At 41.0% G+C, this 26199-nt stretch overlaps 1 protein-coding gene across 1 annotated transcript in view; it reads right to left on the bottom strand.

Moving 5' to 3' along the window:
- Window positions 1-22440, bottom strand: part of PLXDC2 (plexin domain containing 2) — a gene marked incomplete at both ends in the record, with an annotated part of 233776 nt that extends 211336 nt beyond the window's left edge. Inside the window, one exon of the mRNA XM_079538477.1 lies at window positions 22332-22440. Within this exon, the coding sequence (XP_079394603.1) occupies window positions 22332-22440 (109 nt within the window). The remainder of the gene's footprint in view (window positions 1-22331) is intronic.
- Window positions 22441-26199: the final 3759 nt, after the last annotated feature.

Here is a 26199-nt window from a genome sequence, read left to right as displayed (position 1 = left end):
ACTGAAAAATGGATATGTGGATTAGTGCTCGTCGTCCCTCATAAATAACTGATTTTTCAAGACTGAATCAAGCTCCAGAAGACAAAATCATCAAAATACAATATCAGCACCTCCAACAGCACAGGTACTTTACAAGACTGACCAGCAAGCTTCTCAGCCTTACCACACCAGCAAGCTTTAGGAGCTACACTTGCTTGGTCTCCCTAAGACAGCTCTCTTGGCTGCTTGTTCTATGCTTTTTTCAACATTCTCACTGCTACTGAACCCTATGTGGTATCTTTCTTTTGCCCAAATGACACTTCAGAAGAGAGGCACAAAGCAGTAGGGAGCTAGGAACCTCTTAATGGGTTTTTTGACTTTGTACGCCAAAGCTCTGCTCTTTTGTCCTGTTCGTGTGAGTTCTGGAATGGATGGACATACACAAACACGGATACTAATTTTCCCCTCTTCCTTTCCCATGCTATTTTTTTAATATCTGTTGATCTTCCTCAATTATATTTGATTTCTGGATTAGCTTTAAATTTTGCTTTTAGTTAACAGGTTAATACATAATGATAAAATTTAACTAACCATTACTGTACCAACTTTGTAATGACACCAGTGTTAGTAACATAACCAAAATTATTTCACCTCCAGGAACCAATGCAATCTAAACATGGTATTTGAGTATAACTTAATTACAGAACTGGGAAGTGGGTTGTCTGATTTGTGTGACATGCCTGAATCCCTTTGAGAAACCAGGCACAGTGGAAGGATGCTACACTTTCCTTCCTCCACTACATAAGGGCCACAGTGGTTTTAAAAATTGATGGCCAGCCATCCTCTTGGTATTTAAAGACATGCTGCAAGTTTTGTACAGGCTGCAAAGGAGAACAGCAGGGCTGCGCGAGTACCAATCATGATAACATTACAGAAAACCTAGAGGGAAATCTGTAGCTATAGAGCTGTACAGCAGGAGCTGTACAATGTTCAGCCAGTTAGGTATACAGGAGGGGAGAGAGAGCCAGGCACTGCAGGCAGTGGGAGCTGTCAGGGCTCATTACAGAGACTGGGCAGCACATGTGAGGTACCCTGCATGTACACCTTAGAGCATGTACACAGGCAAATCATGATGCTAGAAAACCACTCTTGTTGGGACAGCTGGAGCAGAAGCAGCAAGGTCGTGAAGTGCTGCTGTAGCACTGGAAGCTGATGCTCTTGCACACACCCCCTATAGCAGGCTCTCCAGGCAGTGGGAGTTGTGGCACACATTATAGAGTTTAGCATGCATGGTTTAAGTGTCTTTTCAGACCTCAAAGAAAAAAAGCTTGAAAGGAAGAACATGCCAAAACATGGATTGCTACTTATGAACATGTCTACTTCTCTTACATCTCCAATCACAGAAAAGCAACACCCTTCCCTTCCTCTGCTCTTGCAGGTCCTATCTGTGGAAGATGTATTGAGCAAGGCTGGAGGGCTCATTCACTACCTCCTGAGTTGGATAAAATATTTTTATCTATAGTGCTGCACAACAGGACCTGAAAGAAGCAGTTATACTAAAGATGGGACTGCAGCACATTACAACAAGGTACATCTGCTATAATATTCATTAAACCATAGGTATGCACTCTTCAAAAGCTCTGACTCTTAATGGGAAGCACATTCAGAACCAAAATGCTTTACTGGTTAGCAATCTTTTATTTACAGCATCAATTTATTCACAGCCAATGTGAAACTCTGTGTTATTTCAAGTATCTCTTCTCTGCTTTTTTTCTTTTTTTCTTTTGCCTGCATTTTTTTCAACTTAAATACAGTAATTGGAAAGTACTACATCTTCTTCCAGGCTTTACTTTGGTGAGACTTGTTGTAATTTGAATGTTTTTTTTCCTTGAAAATTGCATTTAGCATTCTATGTTCAGTTGTGCCACTGTACTTCTCTCTCCCTGCTGAGAGTTCTTGTATCTTTTAGGAGCACATCTGTCTTTTCCACATATGCTGCACATTTTTAAGATCCAGTCTTTCTACCGTAATGAGGTAGATGATAGTTTCCTTGAGCTTACAGTCTTAAAATCTTGATTTTAAGTCACTAAAGGTGTGAGTTTGAACTTTTTATTACTTCATGACTTTTCCATCTAACATCTCCTAATTATCTTATTCTCTGGTTCTCCTCAGACACAAATTAAAAGGAAAAGATCATCAGTATAACAATGTAATTCAACAGCATACATACTTCTAAATTTTTTTTTTTTACAATTTTACCAGGGAAAGATCTAAGATGATCCATCTCAAAGCTAGCTTACAATAATCTCTAGTTAGATTGAAGCTACTCTGTCTTTCACGGTCTTTCTGTGTCCACTCTAACTCTTTTATTACTCACCATATTCCTGCTTCAACTACCAACTCCTGTGTGATACCATACTAAACTTCTCTGGAAAAAGATGTAAAAGAAGGCCCACAACAAACCTTTTTCCTAAAAAGAGAAATAATAATCTATTCTTTCTTGTAAATGCCTTCAAATTAGCCAGGTACATATAACTTTGGCAAATTCTGGCTATATTCTCTCCCATTGCACCCTAGATATTAAAAATCAAAGGTAAATAAATCATTTTTTTCTCATTCTGGAACAAGAGAACAGTATTTTCTATTCTCCAAACCCACCACAGACCTCAGAGTTTGGCAGATTAGTCTAGTATGTGCTGTGGAAACGGGTGTATTCACATTGTACATTTTGTTTCTCCTTGGTAGTGAATTTGCCTTTTTCCCATTCTCATTTGCATCTTCATCTTGTGTATGTTCCCACGGTCAGTACAATCACCCACATAATGAAAAGCAAGTGTTTCATTTGATTTGGTGATTACAATAAATGATAAATCTCAGCACCACCTCACATAACCTTCTGTGGTCTCTTTTTAATTAAATTAGTTATAGGAGTTGCTGGCCACTGTTTTCTTAATTGCTTAAAAAATCTTACTTAGGTGATGTTTAGAAATTCTCATTATTTCTCTCATTGTAAGCCTTTGTGGCACCAATATTTTTTGCTGGTCTTTTTTGTGCATGCCTTCTGGGATCTTTGACTATTCAAAATATTCTTACCGGGCTTTCTACACAGCTAAGTGGAGTCAGCAAAAGGTATTACAGTGAAAGCTTTTTGTTTCCCCAGTAACTACATCTTCCTAATTTAATGAAGGCTTAGAAAGAAAGAAAAAAAAAAAAAAGAAAAGAATGGAGAATTCATTTTTCTTTGTTTATAAAACTCCATGGAAAACAAACAAACAAAAAAACAAACAGAAAAGCTTACTAGTATACAGACTGAACCTGGACAGATATTCAGTTGAGAATGTTTCTTTTAATTGAACTACTATTATGGGAAAAGAAGGATAAGAGTTTCTTTCCAAAAACTGTTTGGATAAACTCATGAAACATCTTTTTGAGTTCTAAAACCCAGAAAGACTCTTCTTTGAACAAAGCCACTTTTTCAACTCCTGTGGGCCTGCTATGTTTATTCATGTTTCACTGGGCCTATGATTAGACACCCTTCCAAAATGCATCACTTCAGGTGTCCTAATGAGGAATGTTGATGAACATGGTAATAGTTTACTGAGGTAACAAAGCTGTTCTGCTGCTTACAACTGTTCATCTTAAGATTCATTCCCATCAGCAGATGGAAGACCAGTAAAAGACAGATAGTCAGGGCTGAAGAGATCATAAAGCTCTCAAGAGCAGGAAATCACATAAGCATATCTGCCAGTGCAGTCTATTTATGAAGTCATTAGGCACTCCCAGTCTCTTCAGTTTCTACTTCCCCAAATAAGAGAAGAGTATTTTAAGAGCAGTAAACTCAAATCATCTTGTTTTAACTCAAGCTTATTTTTGCTATTTGCTTTTATATGCTGAGCATATAACATGTCAAGTACATATAGTATCCAGCTGCTACAGAGAAACCAATCTGATGTATGAATAAATAGGGGATTTTCTCCCTCAAAATTTGATTCTAAAACTTCTGTACAGTTTTGAAGCAGTAAATAACTGCTATAGTATTGATACCACGATTCAGCTTTTGTTTCAACCCAAGTTTTAGCTCTTGAACCTAAAAACCTTCAAGGCCCTATTCTATCATGCTAAAACCTTAAGATTTACCACCTTTCCAAGAACTGTATCAGACATCAGTGGACCAGATTGTACTGTATTGCACTTCTGTGCTTCTATTGCGTGGCTTCCCCTCTGGCTTGTAGAGCTTTCATGAGTCTCAGACACCTTCCTCCTTCTGGGCTGCAGTCAGTAACTGCTAGCAGCTGGACCCTGCCTGCTCTGTCAGGGACTGCTACAAACCCAAATAGGCAAATTGTTACTGAACCACTGGGATTTTCACCAGAGACAGAAAACTTAGAGTACATCTGTAAGTACAGCAGTGCACAATAATCATCAGCTTAGAAAGCTGCCTGTGTAAGGACTGAAAAAAAGTAAGAACTTTAATATCCCTAGTAGTCATTTTACTTAGTGCAATGAGCTACTATTAGCAACAATAGAAATTAAAAGTTAAAAAGTAAAAGTAAACTTAAAAATAAAAGAAGATAATTGCTTGATATTTACAGTCTTCTGTAACTTCAACTTTTACTGAGTAAAAAAAAAAAGATAAAATACTGAAAATAATAATCATGCTTGGATGAACTGGGTTGTGCTCTCCTCAGTACACTGTACTATATCAATAAACCAAAGTAAAACTTTAATCAATGGAAAGCACTCTTACAATGGTAAAAGGAATTCTACTCTGGGAAATAAATACACTAAGTCTTCAAAATAACATCTTACTATGAAGACCATGGAGTCTATTGCATAAATAGGAAAATGAAGAATGAAAGCAATGAAAATATATTGGGTTATGAATTTGGAATTTTAAATAAGTATACAGATACGTGCATATATATATATATATATGCATATATATATATATATGTACACATCTCTCTTATCTATACATTTATGCAAAACAGGATATTCATCACAAGAAACCTCCATTTCCACAACTCTAACACTAAATATATCCAATTCATTTTGCATTCTTCCAGTTTTGACATTTTACATTTTCTTAAATGTCTTTAGTCTCAAGAAACAAAGAAAACCAGGATCACAGAGCTGTGCATACTGCCCAGTGCTCCTCAGAGCAGCAGCTTGCTCCAGGCTGGTTGCAGTCGCAGAGCTGAGCTCTTCAGGAATCAATGGAAAACATTCTTCAAGAAAGATATATTCAAATACTCTACATGGGGTTAGAAATAATAAAAAACCATCATGTTCCAAGAATGACTATCATTTTTTCCATTGTGATTTCTAGCACTAAATGACTGGTATCCAATTTGCACACAATTGAAATTCTTACTAAGTTCACTGTATGACCTTCACATTGTCAGGCATTATTGTAAGTGAATAAACTTGCCCAAACTAAATGCAAAATATAAGCATTTAAACTGACAGACAGAGGTGCTTAAGGAGATTTTGAGCATTTAGGTCTTTCTGACTTCAGTGCTAAATTACAAAGATAAAATACTCAGGAAACTCTGCAGTAATGGCCACAGAATGGAGAGATCTAACTAAGTTATTTCATCTTATGGCTAAATTCACATATTTTCAGTTGTTGTTCAGTTGCTAAGAGTATGATCAGTGTAAAGCCAGACATTCTGAGATAAATGAATAATATGCTTCATGAACATTATTAAAGACAGGAAAAATTTAATATATTTTTTCCTATAAATCTACTCTGAATATTCAGTGAATTGTATATCTTCCAGAAATGAGATAATTTTTTTGATGACTAGATTAAATTTCCAAATCAGATAACTGTTCTTTAGAGAAAAGAAAAACATCCAGCTGATGCATTTATATAAGACCCTAAAATAAATTGTACAGGTCATTAATTTTATATTGCAAGAGACCTATAAATTAAATGAAATGCTCAGTTGCATATATTGCACAAGAAAATTAACAGTTCACATTTGGCTGTGGTTTCTTGGTCATCATGTCTTTGGGAATAACTGTTCAGCAGCTTGGCTTATCTCCGTCAATGTAAACTAGGCTAATGAAAGGCATATTGATTTCTAGCCTACACACTAGCCTCCTGTACAACAAGGGCCCTTCAGCAGAGCTTAATCTTTAGAATACCTCTAATGCTGGTAGGCCTCAAAGCCAATCCGGTTACAATGTTAAGTCAGTACTCTTTGCACCTGTGAATTTGCAGTACAGTTTAGTGGAAGACCGGGTGCATTTTATGTAAGAGAAGAAAGAAACAATATTAAGAGTTGCAGACACTTGCTGTTGTATATTCACATTAAGGCAGAGTAACTCATGTTGCTAGTGAAATGCATTTAGAAATAAAGTCTCAGTCATGTTACTATCCTTGGGCTATGGCATTTCTCCAGATTTATCTTCTTCTAAAGAGATCTCTAGGGCTTTCATTATCTGCTTCAGAAGGATGTAAGAGACGCAGAAAGTAGGCCCAGATCCTTCTAGGTCTCAAGTTCTCTAATAAGTCTTTTCCCCAGGACAGTACAGATTTCTGACTGCTCCTTTAGCTTTACCTGAGTTGCACTTTTATTGCCTGCTCACTGAAGGAAAATATTAAAAAGAAGACGAGAAAGTTGAGAAGAAAAAATTATTAACTGTACAACTATACTTTTTTTTTTTTTTTTTTTTTTAAGTATATATTAGCATTCTCACAGAAGCAAAACAAATTCCCTAATTACTCTAAGAGGCTGCAACTCTAAGAGGCTCAGTAAGCATGAATGGCATCTTGGAGTAACAAAGAGGGAAAAAAACAGTCATGGGTTGCCAAGTATTTAAATAAAAGTTAAAAAGCTGCTGGCAGGATGGTGAAGTTCTGACAGAAATTGTAAAGAGGCTATCGACTTATGTCTCAGTGACTACTTCTATAACAAATTTTAAGTCTGCATTTTCATCCCTGTGAAAAATCACAATGGTTATTCTGAAGGTTAAACATGAAAGTAAGATTAGGATGGTGGGATATTTTTCTGGACAGTATACTAAACCTCCTGTGTGTGATCTTGGCAAGTCATTCAGTACTCTAGCTCTCCATTGGTGAAATGAAAATAAATAATATCCATTATCAGACAAGGCAGTTTTGTGGCTAAATCCATCAGTCTTAACGAAGCGTTTTAAAGTATGATGATGATGAAACCTAAAGAGAAGATTACAAATAGTTGTTTCAAAATTCAAAGCCATCCATTCTAAATTCATAAATGCTAAGTAAAACATATAACAGCATAAATATCAAAAGTGACGGGAAGTAGAAAAAGCATGACATGATTTTAAATCATGAAATATACATGGGATATCTCAGTATGTTTATAGAGTGATGGCTATTATTCTTCAAATGCCCTCTGGCTGGATAAGCACGAACAGCAGGAATAGCTACAGTTCAATGACCTTTCTACCACCAATACACTGGCAGTTGGGCATCACAATCCCTAGGTAAGAGCAGAAGTGCCTCCTCTGAAGGAAAGAGCAATTTGAGGGAGATGGGCGCCCCTGAACCACAGACATGCTTAAGGATTCCTGGAAAGACGAAGACTGGAGCAATTTGCCTTGGCAAATGAAGATAAATGATCTATCACATGAGCCAACAAGTTAGGGAAATATAGCCCATGACTGCAGACGAATGCACAGTGAGAGCAGAACACATGTACATTCAGCATCCCATTTATAACGAAGTCATTATTTTGGGCTATGTTCTTAGTGCTTTCTAACTGTGATTTGCAGTGGTAGGCAGAGGATATTCTGTCAAGCTCCAAGTGAACCAATATTGCCACAGTACAGCTGTAAATATACAGAAAATTATCATAGAGCCAAACAAATTCAGCTTTTGTTTATCATTATCGTTTTTATTTATTTATTTATTTTAGTTCATCTCCTTCCTGCAGAAAAGCATTTTTATAGGACTGTATAAACAAATGGATCTTAAAAGTGGGAGCCTTCTGGTCTGTGGTGCTCTACCTTCCCTGTCAGTCCCTCCCCCCCATCCTGTGGTGTCTTGCTAAACAGGTGTTTCAGAACTAAAAAAGGAAGCCTTGCTTCTGAATGCCAAGAAGCATAACCCAGTACGGGTGTAGACAAAAAAGTCTTCTCATTCCTCTGTGCTTTTTTTTTTTTTTAAAAAAAAAACAACAAAAAAAAACAAGGCAGACATTGACAAGAGCAGTCCCCTGGCAGGAAGGCACAGGTAAGGAACCTATATTTTCCAATTCACCTGTCATCTGTAATTAAAGAAAGTAGTTTCTGACATTCCTCAAACTCTGCAAGGGCTGACTCCCCCTGCCTGTGGCTGTCAGTGCAGTCAGAGAAAGTCTTCCCCCCCCTTTTTTTTTTTTTTTTTTTTAAAAAAAAAGACTGAAAAAGAAATAGAATTAGAATAGAAAACAGCATTTTCCCCTAAAAGAACACTGCTTCTCTACAGAGTTTCTAAATGTAATCTTTTCTATCCTCATTTTCTGGATCCCTACAGATTTAAATTAAAGGAGTAGAATATTTGTACTCAAAGTAACATATATATTTTTAAAATCTACATGAATGTTTTGATCTCTTTGCTATAGACTTTTAGGTTGAATAGCCCTGTCAAATTAATATGGCTGCTGAAACATATAAAGCGAATTCAATCAGTCTGTTGCTTTTGCACAGCACATCTGATAGCTCTCACAATCAACCCACATACTCCACTCTACCTGTTCCTCTTTTTCTACTTCAAGAGCTTGAGGATCTCTGAAATCACAGGATGGCTTGGGTTGGAAGGGGCTTTAAAGACCAACTTGTTCCAGCCCCCCTGTCAGGGGCAGGGTTGTCAGCCACCAGACCAGGCTGCCCAGGTCCCCATCCAACTTGGCCTTGAACACTTCCAGGGATGGGGCATCTACAGTGTCTCTGGGCAGCTGTGCCAGTGCCTCACCATCCCCCCTATTTATAGGCTTCCCTCTAGTACTGGCAGCACACAATAAGGTCTCCCTGGAGTCTTCTCTTGTCCAAGCTAAACAAGTATGGCTACCTCAACCCTTCTTCATAGGAGAGGTACTCCAGCCCTCTGATGATCTCAGTGGCGCTCCTTTGGACCTCTCCAACAGCTCTTCATCTTACCTGTGCCAGGGGCCCCAGGATACTCTCAGCCTTCTGAGCTGCAAATACACACTGCTGGCTCATATCCAGCTTTTTTGTACACCAGGACACCCAAGTCCTTCTCCACAGTCCTACTCTCAAGGAATTCTTCTCCCAGTCCATATACAAATCTGGGATTGCCCCCAACCCAAGTGCAACACCTTGCACCTGGCTTTGTTGAACCTCACAAGGTTCATGTGGGCCCATTTTTTTAAGCCTGTCCAAGTACCTCTGGATGTGTCAATCTACCACTCAGCTTGGTGTCACAAGCAAACTTGCTGAGGTTACACTTGACCCATAGTCTATGTCAGTGATAAGGAAGTTGAGGAGCACCAGTCCCAAGATAGGAATACACTGAACAACTCTGGAAAATGCAGTACACTTTTGGTACCAAGGTAAAAATCACTCCCACTCATTCTCTTTATAGGACCATACAAGCCATGATAACCATCCATGGGAAAGTGGTATCTAGTAGCACTGCGACCAAAGATCTCACACTACAATATTTCACATTCATGAAGGTCTGTTGAGCACAGCACAGATTCAGAAGAAAGGCTAAAGTCTCTTCTCAAATTGGCCCAAACTGCTGTCATACGGCTAAACTCTCTCTGCTAAACTCTGTGAAGGCAGAATTTTAACTTTTTTTTTTTTTTTTTTTAAATTAAATTCTAGATGTAAATGCTCCTACAAGTATTTCAGTAACACCTACCATATTTCTTTTTCTAGAACAGCTTTGGCAAAGACCTTAGATATGCACTTTTCTTCAAGCACATATTTCAATCAAATTTTTAAGTGCTGTGCCAAATTGAGACTTGCAAGGGTAGCAACTATTGTTATTTTTATAGTAAATCAACATCTTTCCCTGCCTTCTTTATGAAAAACTGAATAGATTTCAATTCTACTTAAAAGTCTGAAAATCTTTCCCTAGATCTCCAAATAATAGATTCTTGAAAACAGAGAACCAATAACTGCACCAGTGTCAGTCTCAAAGACTAACTGGTAACTAGAGAGGTGAACTTAAAACTGCAGTGGATTTATGACAATCAATAATGCTTGATTGTGTCATTGCAAGACATAAGCACTTGACAATCTCCCTGGCCCCAAAGTCGTTAAATTTCAGTAGGAATGCCTGCTTGGTATGCACCTCCACTAATCTGTGCCATAAAACAGCAGAAAAGGGATAAAGTAATGAAATTCAAATATACATATGGAAGACTCAGGGCTAAAATGAAAAGAAGTGGTTTTATTATACAGTCCACAATAACTACAGCAAACTTACGCAGATAAAGCTGAACACAACTTCCTAACCTGAAGTCCTCATTTCCAGGAAAAAAAACATGGTTCATTAACATATCTGGGTCATCTCTTGAAGTGAACATGAATTTTGTTTGTGTAAAGAGTGGAACAATAAATCATAAATTTGCATTTAAGAAGCTGCATGCAATAAGTGCTTGCACTTAACTTTGATGTGAGCTAAGCATGCTTACTACTACTCAAGCTCAGGCATCTTTTCAGTCCCATGCAGGCAGATCATAAATTCTAAGAGAATATTTACTTCGTGCATCTACTAAATGTGTATTGCACATCACAAACAAATAAATATATGCCACAGTGTCCAGCTCTTACAGAAGAATGCAACAAGTACGTTAGAGAATACATTACTCTCTATAGGTCTCTGCTCCTACCCACTACAGTATATATAGTATATTATACAGTAGCAGGGGATGTTGCAGTTGGTCTTTTCTGCACGTTCAAAAAAACCTCTCTAGAAAAATTTTTTAGGGTCTGCAATGATGCTGCAAAACTTATTGCAACTACTGTAAATGGAGTGGGATCTCCTGGGCCAAGGTCCAAGATCAGACAGAAATCTTAAACATCTACACCTTTTTCAGTCTTCCCATCTTCAGTGTAACAGTGGCATATGTTGCCACTGTTAAGCAAATCTTCGAGTGGGAAGCTTTCCAGAACTGGAGTCTACAGAAGGTAAGACCATATATTGCAGAGCATTAAGTCTTCTGGTTTTATTTTTGATGGGTTTTCTGTTTGTTTTCCATTGATGGCTTTACTAATCTAGACTAAAAAGTCTCAGGTCCTTTCCAAATGAAAGGAGGGAGGGAAATTCAAGCACTTAGCAAGCTAAGAATAACAGAATTTTAAAATCAGTGTATTTATTTTAAAAACCAACCATCATTTCTGCAGAACACAAAAAACTCACCACTGGTGATAAAACCTCAGACACCAGAGACACTGATTGTATCAGTACTGGATTATATTATTGTTAGAATATAAAACATGGCAGCTTGGGATCCGATTTGTAAACAGGCAAGAGATACATCCGTCCCTCTCTTTCTGAAAGCCTCTTTCAGGAGAGGAACATCTGAAATGGCAAGAACTACAGCAGTCCCAAAGTCAGTCTTGTTGTCTGTGCACTAATCAGAACCCTTAGTCAATTCGAATCCGGATTTTTTTCCATATAGCCTTAGGTCATTTGAACAAAGATCTGATCAGGATTTAAAATCTTATCTTAGGGAATTTAAGGATGAGAAATTACAGCTTTGAATTTGATGCAGCAAAGGGAAACTGGAAAGATAAGCATGTTACTGTAGAAGCAAGTAACTCTTGCGCTCTGAGACAGGATTTGCACACTTTTTACTTTGGCAAGGTTGTCACTTTTCCAAACCACTCTCCTATTTATAAAATAAGGCTTTTGCCTTACCTCTTCCAAGAATAAAGATACTGATGGATAACGATAATTATGGGAATAATTAAGGAATCTGAAATGCATGTATGGCCAGCAACACAGCAGTGGAGAAGCAGAACTCACGAAGTACATGCTGACAAGTTTTGGGAATCAAAAATCTGGGGCCTTGCACTAGAGAGTACCTAAGCAAAGTCAGGAATACAGGTTGAATTCAAGCTTGTAGTAAGGCTTAATATTAGAGGACTAAAATTACTCTAATAAGCTGAAATAACACACAAACTATATTCAGAAAAATATTACAAGAAAGTAGTAGTAAGCTTGTCCCTAGTATGGCTAGAACTCAGTAATCTCAGCTGAGACTGTATGTAAACCTACTCATTTCAAGTGCTAAACTTCTTTTCAGGATATGGCTTGCTCAAGGGGCTGACAAAAGATAATAGTAGTTCCTTTCCCATTCAATCTGACAAGTGTTCTAAAGAAAGAGTTGTTTTACAAGTCATGTATGATGTTCCTCAAAATGACCCTGAACTGAAACAAAATCAACATTATTAACTCTGCAGTAAATGTCCAAATGATCATGCAAGAGAGAAAATGAGCTGAAAAAGCTAAATCATAGAACTGCTTGAGCTGGAAGGGGCCTCTAAAGGTCACCTAGTCCAATGCCTTTGCAATGAAAAAGGACACCTACACTGGATCAGGTGCTCAGAGCCCCATCCAGCCTGACCTTGAATGTCTCTAGGGACGGGGCATCCATCACATCTCTGGGCAACCTGTGCCAGTGCCTCACCACTCTAATCATAAAAAAACTTCTTCCTTATACCCAATCTAAATTTCCCCTCTTCTAATTTGAAACCATTTCCCCTTATCCTGTCACAACAGACCCTGCTAAAGAGTCTGTCTTCTTTCTTACAGCCTACTGGAGATACTGGAAAGACAACTCTCAGGTCTCCCTGGCACCTTCTCTCCTCCATGTTGAACAATCCAGCTCTCTCAGCCTGTCCTCATAGACAAGATGTATATGTTAATATAAAAAAACAAACCAACAAACCAAACAAAAAACAACAACAACAACAACAACCCAAACCCAAAAAAATAAAGAAATGAAACACATACATAAAAGCAAACTAAACAGGCCAAGCCAAGCAAAAACAGGTAAAGAAATACAAGCTTTCAAACAAGGTACACAAGAATTAAAAATTCTTTGCTACTCTAGAAACTTAGACTGTTGTCAATGGCCCTGCTATCTTCTATGGCACATTATACTTATGGCTGCTGCTGATTTACCGTGAGCCTGGAAATTATTATGGGGTGCTGGAAAGAGTGCGACTGATGGTCTGGAGTGCATGGAGGCATGCGGAATGGAGGGTGTGGTCCATAGATCCGGGACACAATTGCCTTTCATCTCAGGGAAAGTCCTGATGACCTAGGTGGTCCCTTCAAGCAAGGTTCCTAGGCAAGAAATTGTAAGGACAAATTGCTGTTATTTCATCTGCTCATTGAAAAGATGTAAATGTTTCCAACAGATTGCAGTATTGCCGGTGAAATGGAAAGTTTTAGGAAGGCTAGATACAGTAATATAAGCAAAACTGAAAGCTGTTGTATTTTGCTTAGCTTGATGCTTAATTGGAGAAAGATCCCTTCTGTTTTCCTTCATTAAATGCAAACACAAGAAGCGCTGAACTTCCAATTACACATTGAAATTATTTACTATGTAAATTATGCAAGACTTAACTAAAAAGTATTTCATCACACATACTTTCTTCACAAAACCATTTTTAAAGCAAATGGATAACAGATTCAATAAAAAAGTCAATGGAAACCAGAACTGATTTTAATCTATAATAGTTACTCACCCTATCCATTTTCTTTGTTTTCAGACTACAGTGTAGATCAGTAGATGTATGTTTAAATAGGAACCATTCTGTGTTGATATTGAGGTCAGGTTTCTGCAATACACCAAATGCTAAGCTTCTAGTACATAAATGCTTTCACTGCAAATAAACCATAAATCTATTATCTTTATAGCAGCCACAATCTGGAAAATATGCTCTCTTTTAATTTAGTTGCTTCATGAATATCATATTAACAAGAAGCAACCTGAATGAGAAATATGTTATCAAGTGAAAAGTTTCCTAACTGCATGATCAAGACAAGTTTTTGGGAATTTTTTGGTCATTTTCCCCTTTCCTGTTATCAAATAATAGTAAGATTTCTACAAGATTAGATTGTCTGTTCTTAAAGCACCTACTTGGCCAAATTCTCAACAATCAGAAATCTCCCTTAAACATGAGTAGAAAATTAGTTTCCCACCTTAAGTCAAAATTCTGATCTTGTTCTGATTAAAAATAAAAGGTCAATGCTTGCTATAGGATATGAATGAATATGTATTTACACACACACGTGAACTCCAAGCAAAAGTGCTTTTCAATTAGATTATATTGATGTATCAGGACTTTTCATCTAAAAATCAAAATGAAAATTTTAAATGAAGCGTTTTGTCACCATTAAAACAATAAATTTAAAATTACTTTTTTTTTTTAAACACTTCCCACTTGACTTGTAAAATCTGACAATTTTCTAAATTCAACCTGTTTCATTGCCCTTTTTTACTTAGCTTATATAATAATTGATAATATTGAAGAGAAGTCACATATTTTACTCCTCTAGGCTTTTCTACTCTTATAAGAGGATTTGTAATACTGAGAGGTTTAAAAATATTGCATGCATTCTCCCCATCATTTTATCCTCGTCTTTGATGACACTGTGATCTTTTCAATCTGTTCCATATGATGCTGCACTAAATAAGGCTTTGTGTTTGTCTCTATTTGTTCTTTACTTAACACATTCTTTTGTGTATTGAGGTAGAAAAAGGGAAGTGCCAAAAAATACTCAGGGAATCTATTTTGTGTACAGTGAGTGAATAGGAAACTTGACAGTAGCAGTGTCCTCAGCTATAGGATACTAACACCAGTACTACTACTACTAATACTAACTAGGTCCAGCTGCAGTTACCAAGGTGAAATGGACTTCACACTCTGCAATAAAATGACCTTTAAGCTTTCAGCAGACTTAAATTTGGCCTCTTGCTGTTCATGAAGCCTGGCTTAGCATAGTTGAGCTTGTTTCAAAATCTTTCCACAACTGAAACTGAAGGATGCCTTTCCTGCCTTCCAAAATCTATCCGAATGAGAAAATCTGACCTACAGCACAGCCACATGAACTACTGAACCACTGCAGATGAGAAGGAAGCAATCCCTGAGGAGGGCAACAGGAGGTGAAGAAGGGAAAGAAGAGCCTACTCTGAAAACAGTTAAGCCACAAAAGGATTGCTAACAGAAGGCCTTGGGCTTATATCTCAGGGTTACTGAAGCTACATTGCAAATACATACCCGCAGGCTTCAAAAGGAGAATCATATACACCCACAACGTGAAAACAGAAACATGCAGCTGGGGAACATCATAGAGCAACTATACTAGTAAAGAGTCCTGCCAACCTCCAAATCAACTTGAGTCCCTGCTCTCAGTTTTCTACGGATGCCAAAATAACATTTTCCAATGGGTTTCTGGTTAAATCACTGACTCCCTGAAAGAAGAGCCAGCATAGTAATGAACTCTCCCTCTTAAACTCTTCACCTTTCAGAAGAGACTGAATTTATGATGGATGATACTCAACTTTTACAATCAGCCTAGTAGCAAGTCTTGTGAAGAGGAAAGTTGTAATAATTCAGCCCAGATGCACTATCACTCATTCAATGTTTTCAGAATTCATATTATAATCAATGGGGAAAAAAATAAAAGGGTAATTCTTGAATACAAGAAAAAATTACAGTTCTAAGTGCTCATTACTGGATAACTACTGCACCCTATTCTCTTTTTGGAGTCTAGGTGCTTAGATGAAACTTCCAGAAGAATCTGCCTTAGTAACTACAGCCATTGAGAAAAGCTGCTTAAAATGCTTGGTATTCCACCTCTGCAATATAAGCAGCCTTTTCAAATGGTTTAGTTATATCTATAAAGAAATGGACCATATCTCCTAGAATTCACAGTGAAACATGCATTTGAAATGTTACCAAAGACAAAACTTAGTTTTAATTGGAAGGTTTATGTATTCAATTTGTGGAACTCTTTCTATTCAAATCAAGGATTTCTTACTAAGTAAGGATAACATAGAAGACTTTATGTCTGCTTAATGTCCAAAAGTGCCTTTACGAGAACATCTTTAAAAAAAAAAAAAAAAATTATCTGAATTATCTGCTTATAATGCAACAAAGGTACTATTAGTATTAAAAGATAAGCCCTAAAACTGGTTAGAATAAGACCTCATTTTAAAAGCCTTATTTCTCAACACGAAAACTCCAATAAGCAGCACTTTGAATGTCTTCTCTTGTCTGTAGTTTGTATAATCAATGGATACCAAGATGTTACAATCACAATGTATAATCAATGGATGTCAAGATGTTACAATCACAATATAAACAAGAGAGTTAGGGGAAGCGGACTACGATAACAAAAGAGAATAAATGGAAGGCTTACCCTTATGTTGGGCTCACCACAAAACACCAGAAGGAAGGATCTCCAGACAAGATCCTTCCCCTCTGGTAGCCAGCTCTTAAATAGGTCTAGGAGGGCTGGAGCCCGGCTCCACCCCTTCCGGCAGCACAGGTGAATTGCCTTCACCTGTGCTCCTCTGGCTGACTCATGGCTCACCTCAGGTGATCAATCAGAGGTTCAGGCCGTGACTCAGTAGTTCCCATACAGTAGTTACAGAAAGTATAAGTTAAAATCACATGCATACAGCCACGCATATCATTGACAAATGAGGGACAGAGGCCTCAAGCTAAGAGAGAACTGGAATTCATACTTGAATTTTATCTAGCTGCTGAGTTCAAGGTGAACTCTTACAAACTTAAAGCTACTCACACAGAATGATTCAAATTATCTAGGAGAGAACTTGAAAGGTCAAACCATCCAGCCATTTGCTCCAAGGCAGGAACAGCTGCCTTTCCGGACAGAATGACATTTCAAACATATGTTTATCTAGCCTGTTTCAGTGACGAAGACAACTCAGAGATAATCTACTTCCATAGCCGTATTATTCAGAAATCCACCCTGTTGTAATTCAAGTCATTATTTCTTGTTAAGGACAAGTTATTCCCACGACTGCAGAAGCCTCCTATGTACTTGAAGGTTGTTACCATGTCACCTCTTAGTTTCATTCTCTCTAGTATTTCTTTCAGTTATTCTTCATATGACACTCTCCAACTGGTCTATGTATCCTGTTGGGATCTGACAATTGCAGAGCAGACAAGACAGCATCACTGTATGTCTTGTATGTCTATATTAATCCTTATGTTTCCCTTGATGCATTCAACCATACTGTTTGCTACTTCTAAAACTGAGCATTCAAGTCAAGTGCTAAGCCTGACCCTGAATCTGGTCTAAGAACCTGCTGTGCATGCTTGTTTTAGAAGAGAAAAACATTGGGCCAAATCCAGCTTGAAAGAACACGCCTACGCACTGATGTTTGGTGAAGGGAGATGAACATGTTACATAAGCTCTTTCAAATCCAGAATTTATGAGGACAATTAGCACAACTGATTGACCAATACTGACAGCAAGGAAAGCTAATTGAGGCTCTGTTTATTTGTTGGATGAGGAAGAGAAGAGCAAGGAAGTAGAAGTGTTCCATGATGACATATTGCACCCAGCACTCACAAACATTACCTCACAGCAATGCTTTAAGCTCATTTTTCAGAAGCCACAAACAAAAACAAAACCCACGTGCACTTAGCGTGGCTTGTCTGCATACTTTTCCATGGAAAGTAATCTCCAAGGCTCTTTGAGTTTCTGCTGTGATTACGCAATTCTCTGGTTTAGTAAATACAACATCTGCCAATTGCACCACATTAACACTCCCAGCTCAGCCCTCATCAAACCTAATAGTTGGATATAATTTCACGCTGTTGGCAAGCATACAACATTTCCTCGTACTAGATGAGAAATGCTTCTGTCAAATGACCTTTTGTTCACTTCCCTGCACACAGGGCCCCAGCACACGCTTACCTTAACTACTGCTTTCTCAAATTGCATTGGTATTAATTTTCCTTAGGAAGCACAAACCACACTGGAAACTTGTGCTCATAGCAGTTACACCAATACATGGACTGTAGCCTTGATTGATTTTGAAACCGGGGCATTAATAGAGTTTTCTTGTTGCCAGTGCCTTTCAAGTTACCAACAGCATCACTGCTCAGTACTGCAGAGAGCCCAACAAAACAACAGTGACTTTTGTGAAAAACAGAGTCAAATGATGAAGCTTCTTTCAAAAAGGAAAAAAAAAAAATTTTGTTTTTCAATTCCTTAATAGAGAAAACCGGGATTCAGACAGAGTTTTTTTGGTATGATATTCATCACTAGCTTAATTTAAAGCAAAGCAGCATCTCATAGTCCTGCAGGAAACACAGCTCCAGGTTCAAACCTCCATCTCCTGAGGTCAGTGCAGGTGTAGGGAACAGCAGCCGTGCTCCACTGGGCCAAAACACTTTAATGAATGTGCAAACTCACACATCATGAACAACTAACTCACGCTAAAACTAGCCTGTGACTATTTTTCTCAGTGGGTCTCTCTCATTACCCGACATTATGAATTCCCTCCTCTGATTCCTTCATGGCCTCAGGAGTCTCTTGTCCTACAGGAAACAGCTTTAGCGAACTGCAAAGGTTTTCAGAGGAACGTGGTATTCAGCACAGCGAACATTGCTTCAATGCTTTGCTTTAAACAGCCTGTATGTGTTGCTAATAAATTGCTGCCCACAGTGAAAGGACTTTTCAAATATAAAGATCATTTTGTCATTTCCTATGTGTCTACAGCATAGGAAAGTGGTTTCCCTGTTATTTATAATCAACTCCTACTTAAGGGTCAGAACAAGAGCCAGATTCAGAGTCAAGTGTTTGCTGGATTTTAAGTGCCTTTCTGAGTATGAAAATTGCAAGGAGGAATATTTACAACCAAACAGAAACATTGGTTTCCCCAGGGGATTTTCAAACCATCAGGAAACTGCAGCTACTTTTCTCACTCTAAATTTGTGGAAATGAGTTCCTATGAGAGTGACTTTAATAACTAAATCAAGACTGTGATAAGATTGGCTTATCTGCCATTTGTTAGCAATATTTCAAACCACAATTTCAGCAGAAATGATGATTACAAAAATTGGAAAAAATAAAAATAAAAGGAAGAACCAGGTTGAAAGTTAAGACATTACTTCTTCAAAGGGAATTCTTGGTAAAAAAAAAAACTTGACATATGCCAATAGGATTTACTCATAAATGTCACTGGGATACCTCAGTGATTGTTTCTATTTGCAGATCTTGTACAAAAGGAAAACAAAACAAAACAACAACAACAACAAAGTAATTTTGAATGCAAAGAGAAAAAGGTCCGGTACATGTGATGCCTTAAGTCATAATTTGCTTGATACTTGTAAGATAAAAGCTGCAGGTGATGGCGATGTTCTAAACAGTGTAAACTCAAGCTGTACAAACCTGTGACTATTTCAGTAGATAAATACTAAATAAGCACTAACAGTAGTTTATCCCATAAAAGTAATTCTACCCCTCTTTGAATGGCGATGCTTAGAAACAGCAGCAGTCCAATGAGTATAAATTATACCCAGAATATGCTTTGACAGAAGAGAATTTGCAATAACAGCCTCCTTATTCTGACAGCGTTAGCTAAAGAACACATTTTCATGGCTTCCTATTGCAACGTTTCAGCAAGCAGCCAGCCCTCACTCAAACACCCGGGAGCCCTCATTGTTGGGCAAGCTTTCAAAAGAGCACACTGCTTCAGCTCACTGAATTCGTGTCACACGCAGCTCGGCTATGTCAAACACGCACTGAACACAAACCTTTAAGAACTTTCACTCTTGATGCAGAGCGTTTTCCCCAAGGCAGAGGAAACTGTGCCCACGCTCCGGGAGCTGCAGCGGCCGCGGTGCCCTCTGGTGGGGACAGCCCCGCTCCTCGCTTCCCGCAGCCCCGGCTCCATCACATCACCCAGGGGCAGCAGGCGGGTGCCAGCCTGCCTGGGAAATGGCTTCGCTTCAATGAATCCCACCTGATTGTGCCCAGGGAGGAAATGTTAGGAACTTAGGGGGAAAAAGAACGAGCAGTATATATGTATTTATTGGTGGTTGTTTTATTTCTCTCCCCCTCCCTCCCCAGTTTCTGTTGAAGCAGTGTCGTAGCCCTCTGGTGCCATCCTCAGAAACCCTCTCCTGGTTCTAGCTCTTAAGGGCATACTTAACATTTGCATTTCTTGACTGTTAATCTCATTCACTTTCAATATGGTGTTTTGCCACTGAGCATATCAGAACTGGCTTCCCATTAAGTAACTGCAGCTACTTCAAAGATTTGGTTTCTACTTTAATTCTTCAAAGGTTTCATCTGAGTTACTCCAAAGAGATACACTGGATGCTAAATAGAGTGAAACTTTGAAACAATTCTTTTTTTATTTTGGCTCACAGAACTTCAAGTTGAGTCCCTCCAGCTTTATTTAATAATCCTTTACTTATTGGCTAGACACAGTCTGTATACTGAGTTATATACTGTAAAAAAGCAACATATACTAAAAACTTTTTAAAATTGTAATGATGAAAACATGTTAAATGTGATTCTGATTACATTAATGACATCTGAGTGTTGCTGTCATTATGTAAACTTTTTTATTCAAGGTGGAAAGGAAAAGACTTCATGGTTATAGACACCCATCTGTCAGAACTGGCATGAGATTGTCCACCTTAGCAGCAGAAGGCAACAATCTCTTCATATATTTTCTTCAGAATGCATTACATGTCAAGGTAACATTTGCTTATTATTAACTCCTTGGTACTTCCCCTTGTGCTCAGCAACACACCAGGCACTAACCAATGACTTAGGGATAAGGTTGCTGCTGGTGCAGTTTCTGCTGAGCACCTCCCCAGCACAGGTCTTGTTGACTATTACAACTCAATAGCCTCACTGAGTAACAAGCAGCTATTCTTTGTCTACTGATAAATCGTATTTCATTTAGTCAGCAACAAGACTTTCTTTTAAAGATATGATGGCAATAAGTGAATAAACTTTGTAAACTTAGTCCTCTGCCACACAACACAGTCATTTTCTTTCTGTACTCTCACAGCCATGCTCGTTTCACCCAGTAACATTACCAAACACCGACAACTGCTATCCAAACCCCTGTGAACAGCCACACGCATCTTGCAGCACTGCATGGACAGTCTGCTTTTTCCCTTCAGCCCTACATGCCATATGAGCCCCTAGCAACCTGCTGAGCTACCTGGCCTTTTAACCATTCCCAACCCAGCAATAGGCCCCTGTTTGGGAACAGTCCCCTCTGCCTGGCACGTGTCTCAGCCGGCACTGCAGAGAGCTCCCATGGCTCTCCTGTTTGGGGCACTTACTCTGTGACCACAGAATGCCACACGTCTGTACCAGACCTTACAGAAAAGGAGGAAGGGGCAGCTCTGGTACACCACGGACATATTTCAGCTGGTATAAAACTGGCTGGTACTTCAACCATAAAAGCAGAGCTTTTACAAGTACATATACATAGATACAAGGTAGAAGGTGCCGCAGAAAGATCCCCTGGCGTGCAAAACCGAGCTTTTCCTCACTCGCTACTCAAATACCTATCTGCAGACGCACTGAGCTTCCCTCGGTAGCTCTCCACTCCGCAGCGCAGGAATGCGGGACGCTGAGGCTTTGGCGGTCAGCAGGGAGCCCCGGTGAAACGCACCGCAGGTGCTGTGTGCCACGCACTAACAGGTGTCTCCGGGAGGACCCTGATACCACCGCAACCAAACTTAGGCAGCAGGACAAACCTCTCGTTCTAAACTAACAGCTCCCACAGCCCTCGGAGGCTGCTCCAAGATCCCTCTCTCAGCACTTGGTTTTCAGGAAAACTGCAAGTAGCAGGGAAGCGGAGTGCCCGCTGGCTCTCCCAGCGGGTGAGGAGGGAAACTTTGCCTCCCCTCCTACGGTTCGCTGCTGGGGCTGCAGTGGGGCCCCGCCGCTGTGGAGAGGGGGGGAACCGGGCACCCCGCCCGCTTCCCCCGCTGCCTCGGGCTTCCCGGAGCCTCTCTCGACTCCCGGCAGAGCCCTTTCTTCTCCTTCGGGAGCCGGGAAGGAATCTACAGAGATCGCACGGAGAGACTGGGGAAAACAGTACCGGCTCCCACTTATGGTGGAGGGAGGAAAGTCCCGAGTTCTCATTCAAATAAATAAATAAAGCGAGGGGGAGCTCTTCCCGGAGAAGCCGGCGAAGGAGGGGTGCAGACCCTGTGCCGCGGTCACCCCGGGGGGCAGTGGGAGCGTAACCCCAATCCGCGCTCTCTCCCTCCGGCCCCAGGGCCCACAGTGCTGCTGGGAGTGACGGCGCGGACCCCCCCCCCCGGCCCCGGGCCCGTTGGTGCTGCCCTGCCCGGCAGGTACCAGCTTCACTTACCGTGGCTCTGACTCGGCGTCTCTCCGCCGGCGAGCTGGTAGCGTTCGCTCAGGAACTGGAAAAGTAATAGAAATCCAGCGGCTAGTTTGCTTCTCCGCAGCCTCGCCATAGCACGGAGCTGCCGAGACAACTCTCCGGGGTGCGGGGTGCGCGCCGCTCCTCGTCGGAGGGTGGAAGTCCGGCAGGCGGCGGGAAGCAGCCCTAGCAGGCACCGAGTCGCCCTCCCCTCGCAGGAGCTCTCATTGAGGGGTGGCGGGGGCTGGAGCAGGGTTGGGGAGCGGCGGATGGGGAGGGCTCCGTCCCCCCAACTTGCGCGGCCGCTCTCAGTTCAGCGGCATCCCCGCTGGGGAAAACAAGCCCAGTCTCGCCTGCGAAGTGCCAAACTCTTCCTCCTTGCAGCCTGCTGATTGATTTTAGGAGAGCCGCGGAGATCCTCCCTTCCTGGCTTGCCCCCACCCAACTCCCTTCCCCCGCAGGGTGAGGCTTGGGTGCCTTAGGGACGGTGCCTCCCCTCGGCACACCGCGAGCGACAAAACCCCTCCGAGTGAAAAGAGCTTCCCCGCTCGGAGCAGGCGGGCCGGCCCCAAGCCCCGGGATGGGAGGGCAGCGCCCGGAGGGCGGGCGGATGCGCTGCAGGAGAGGATGCGAGCAGCGGGGCGGCAGCCGGGGACGCACAAGTTCTCTTTTCGGGCGGTTTCCGCGGCGCGGCTGTCAGCGCGAGGCCGAGTGCAGTGGAGGGAGGCGGGCGCTTCCCCTGCTCCCGGTGCAGCCCCCGCTGCCGCCTCCCGGAGCTCGGCGGGGCGCAAGCGCTTCGCTCCGCGGCTGCCGCTCGGCCCAGGAGGCGCCGTCCCGGAGCCGCGGGGGGAGGCCGTGGAGCGGCACGCACAGCCCCGCGGCACGAACCCGCCGCTCTGCGGGACGAGGAGATCCGGGCCCAGCCTCGCCCGGAGATTCAGAAGTTGCTTTGTAAGGATGGGTCCGTTCCGCCGAGCAACAAACCTGCAAGACCCCTCTACTGCCTCCCCCTACTCCATATTTTTACTTGGCTTCCGGAGAAACCAGCTTCCTTTCATCCTCCTTCCCTCTCCACCCCCCGCAAACCCCTCCTCTGCTTTTCTTCCTTTCCCCTCCGCAAGTCAGAGGTGCTTAGGTGTGCTCATCGCTACGAAAGTGCAAGGACTGAGGGGTCCGTCCTCCAACAACGTATCCACACGCTTAATTTAACGCTCTGTGATTTCTCCCATCCCCTGTGGTAATCTGCGAACAGCGGCACGGAGGCAGAAGCGAGCAGAGGGCGCATCCATCACTCAGACACAGCCGAACGAGAAGGGCAGTGGCTTTGTAACCGCTCGGCGAAGTACGAAGCTGAGAATCAGCCGAGCTCCCTACAGAGCCGTGAATGCACCTCTCAACCCTTGCTACGAAATAATTAAATTAATTAGAGTGACAATTAAATTAATCAAATAAATAGGACTACAGAATGTTTGACATTGCAGGTATCTAATACTTAATCACAAAGGAACGACCAGTGATGAGATTGTGTTCTCCCTCAATTTACTGCTGTTCGTGAGATTAAGAATTCATCAGCCCCACTGTAATTGCCTTGCTCTTTAATGTTTGATGCACTTAGGTGTCCATGAAAGCAGAACCCTTGTGGTTTTGAGAATAATATTTGAAGGATAAGCAGAAGTATTTGACATGTAAACAAAAATATTAGAATTCACGAGGGTGGCTCCAAAAGTAATGCCTCCTATTTTGTGATGTTGTCCCACAGTGTCAGAGGCAGATGTTGGTGGCATGGCGGTAGAACCACAGAACCACACAGAACCACAGAATCACCCGGGTTGGAAGGGACCTCAAGGATCATGTAGTTCCAACCCCCCCGCCCAGCAGGGCCACCGAACATACACATTTATATCAGGTTGCCCAGGACCCCGCCCAACCTGGCCTTGAACACGTCCAAGGACAGGGCATCCACAACCTCCCTGGGCAGCCCGTTCCAGGGCCCAACCACTCTCCTTGTAAAGAACTTCCCCCTAACATCCAACCTAAATCTTCCCTCCTTCAACTTGGATCCATTTCCCCTAGTCCTGCTATTGTCAGCCCTTTTGAAGAGTTTACTCCCCTCCTGGGTGTAGGTTCCCTTCAGGTAGATGCTGAATCTTCCCCCCAGTATTCCATTATACATTGCTGCCATGTGACAGATGGCAGCAGAGGGTTGGTCTGACAGAGTGGTATCATGTCGGAAGTGCAGAAGAAGCAAAGGTGTGGAACTGAATTCCTCCCCGTGGAAAATATGGCACCCATTGTCATTCACTAACACTTGCTGAATGCTTATGGAGACCAAACAGTGAATGTGAGCATTGAGGTGATGGGAGTTTCAGCAGTGATGATGGCAACAGTTAGTCACCTCCACTGGTGCAGATTTTGACAAGCACAGCAGGCAGATTCTTGCTCATGGCTGGTGAAAATGCATAGCTAATGGTGGTGACCATGTCAAAAAATGGTGTTTTATAGCTGATAATTTGCTCTATCAAATAGTGTTATTGTGCTCTTTGTATCTGTCATATTTTCCTTGGAAATAAATGGGAGGCATCACTTTTGGAGCAACCTCTGTATGTTGCTATACAATATAAATAGCAACGTATTGTATATCTGAAGGCTGATACCAGTAAATTTTTTTGATATTCAGTGGTACTGCCAAAATTCCCCCAAGTTTTACCAGAGCTGCTGAGCGTACTATTGAGCTTTTGGCCTTTGCTGGAAGGAGCGGGAAGTCAGTGCCAAGGAAGAACTGCCTCTCTCAGCTGTTCGTCAGGATCATTGTTAGATAAGAATAAGAACTGTAAGAGCTGGAGAATGTTCAAGGCCTGTTTTCATGTGCTTTTGTTCTTTTGAAACGTAAATTAGCATATTACAATATTATAGTAAATGTTAAGAAAGGCTTGAATCACTAGAAGAAAAAGTGCACATCTTGCTAAACTATACAATAATAAATCCTTTAAGCCCTCTATATATAGTTGAGAAAAGCCTAAATGAGGGCAAGTCAAATTTTCTTTCCTTTTCAATCTGCTTCTCAGTCTTGCAGAGAAGATTTATAGTTTCAGATGTATATTCTTCATGGACAGATGACAAAAACTCTGTATGTTAACGATTAGCAATAGCCAACTGAAGTGTGCAGCTGCAGATAAAAGTGCCAGCAACATCTTGATCCTGCAGCCCTAATTTGCAGTGCTCCATCTAGTTGCGCACCAGATTAGCAGCATGATTGCCGAGAGGGTGGCACACAGCATTCAGTGCTCCTCGTGCCTCAGGGTGCCCTCCAATGAAGGCTGTTTGCACTGCTCCTCTTGTATTCAAAAAGATGATCAGCACATAGCTATATCTTGCCATAATTGTGTGTAAAGCCACAAGTAAAACACTGTATTGCACTGAAAATAAAGCTAACAAGGATACATGTATAAATGATTAATGACAGGATCTCACTGCTAGAGAGGCATTCATCTCAGAGAAGCATATTTGTTCATTGTTATTTATAAACCAGAAGTAAATTAGAAAGAAAATCTTCTTGAAGGCTTCCTGAGCTGTATTCACTTGGGATTCAGTACCTGTGATCATTTCTCATTACTTTCATGTACTTCTGTCCTCACACTCCTCTCACCTGTCTTGGGCTGTATCTTGCAGTGGCACTGGTTCCATAGAAATCAACACGAAGGATTTCATTTTTACCATATAGTGATATTGCCTAATATTTTTCTCTTCATGCATTGCACCAGCATCTCTGGTTATAACATCAGTCATTCAGAAAAGAAGGGTGGGAACATTCTCCCTGTTCATTGTGCTCTATTATCATACTACTTTCAAGTGC

Source organism: Tetrao urogallus (assembly GCF_951394365.1).
Source record: "Tetrao urogallus genome assembly, chromosome: 7".
Classification (NCBI taxonomy): domain Eukaryota; kingdom Metazoa; phylum Chordata; class Aves; order Galliformes; family Phasianidae; genus Tetrao; species Tetrao urogallus.
This window is presented reverse-complemented; position numbering and strand designations above follow the sequence as displayed.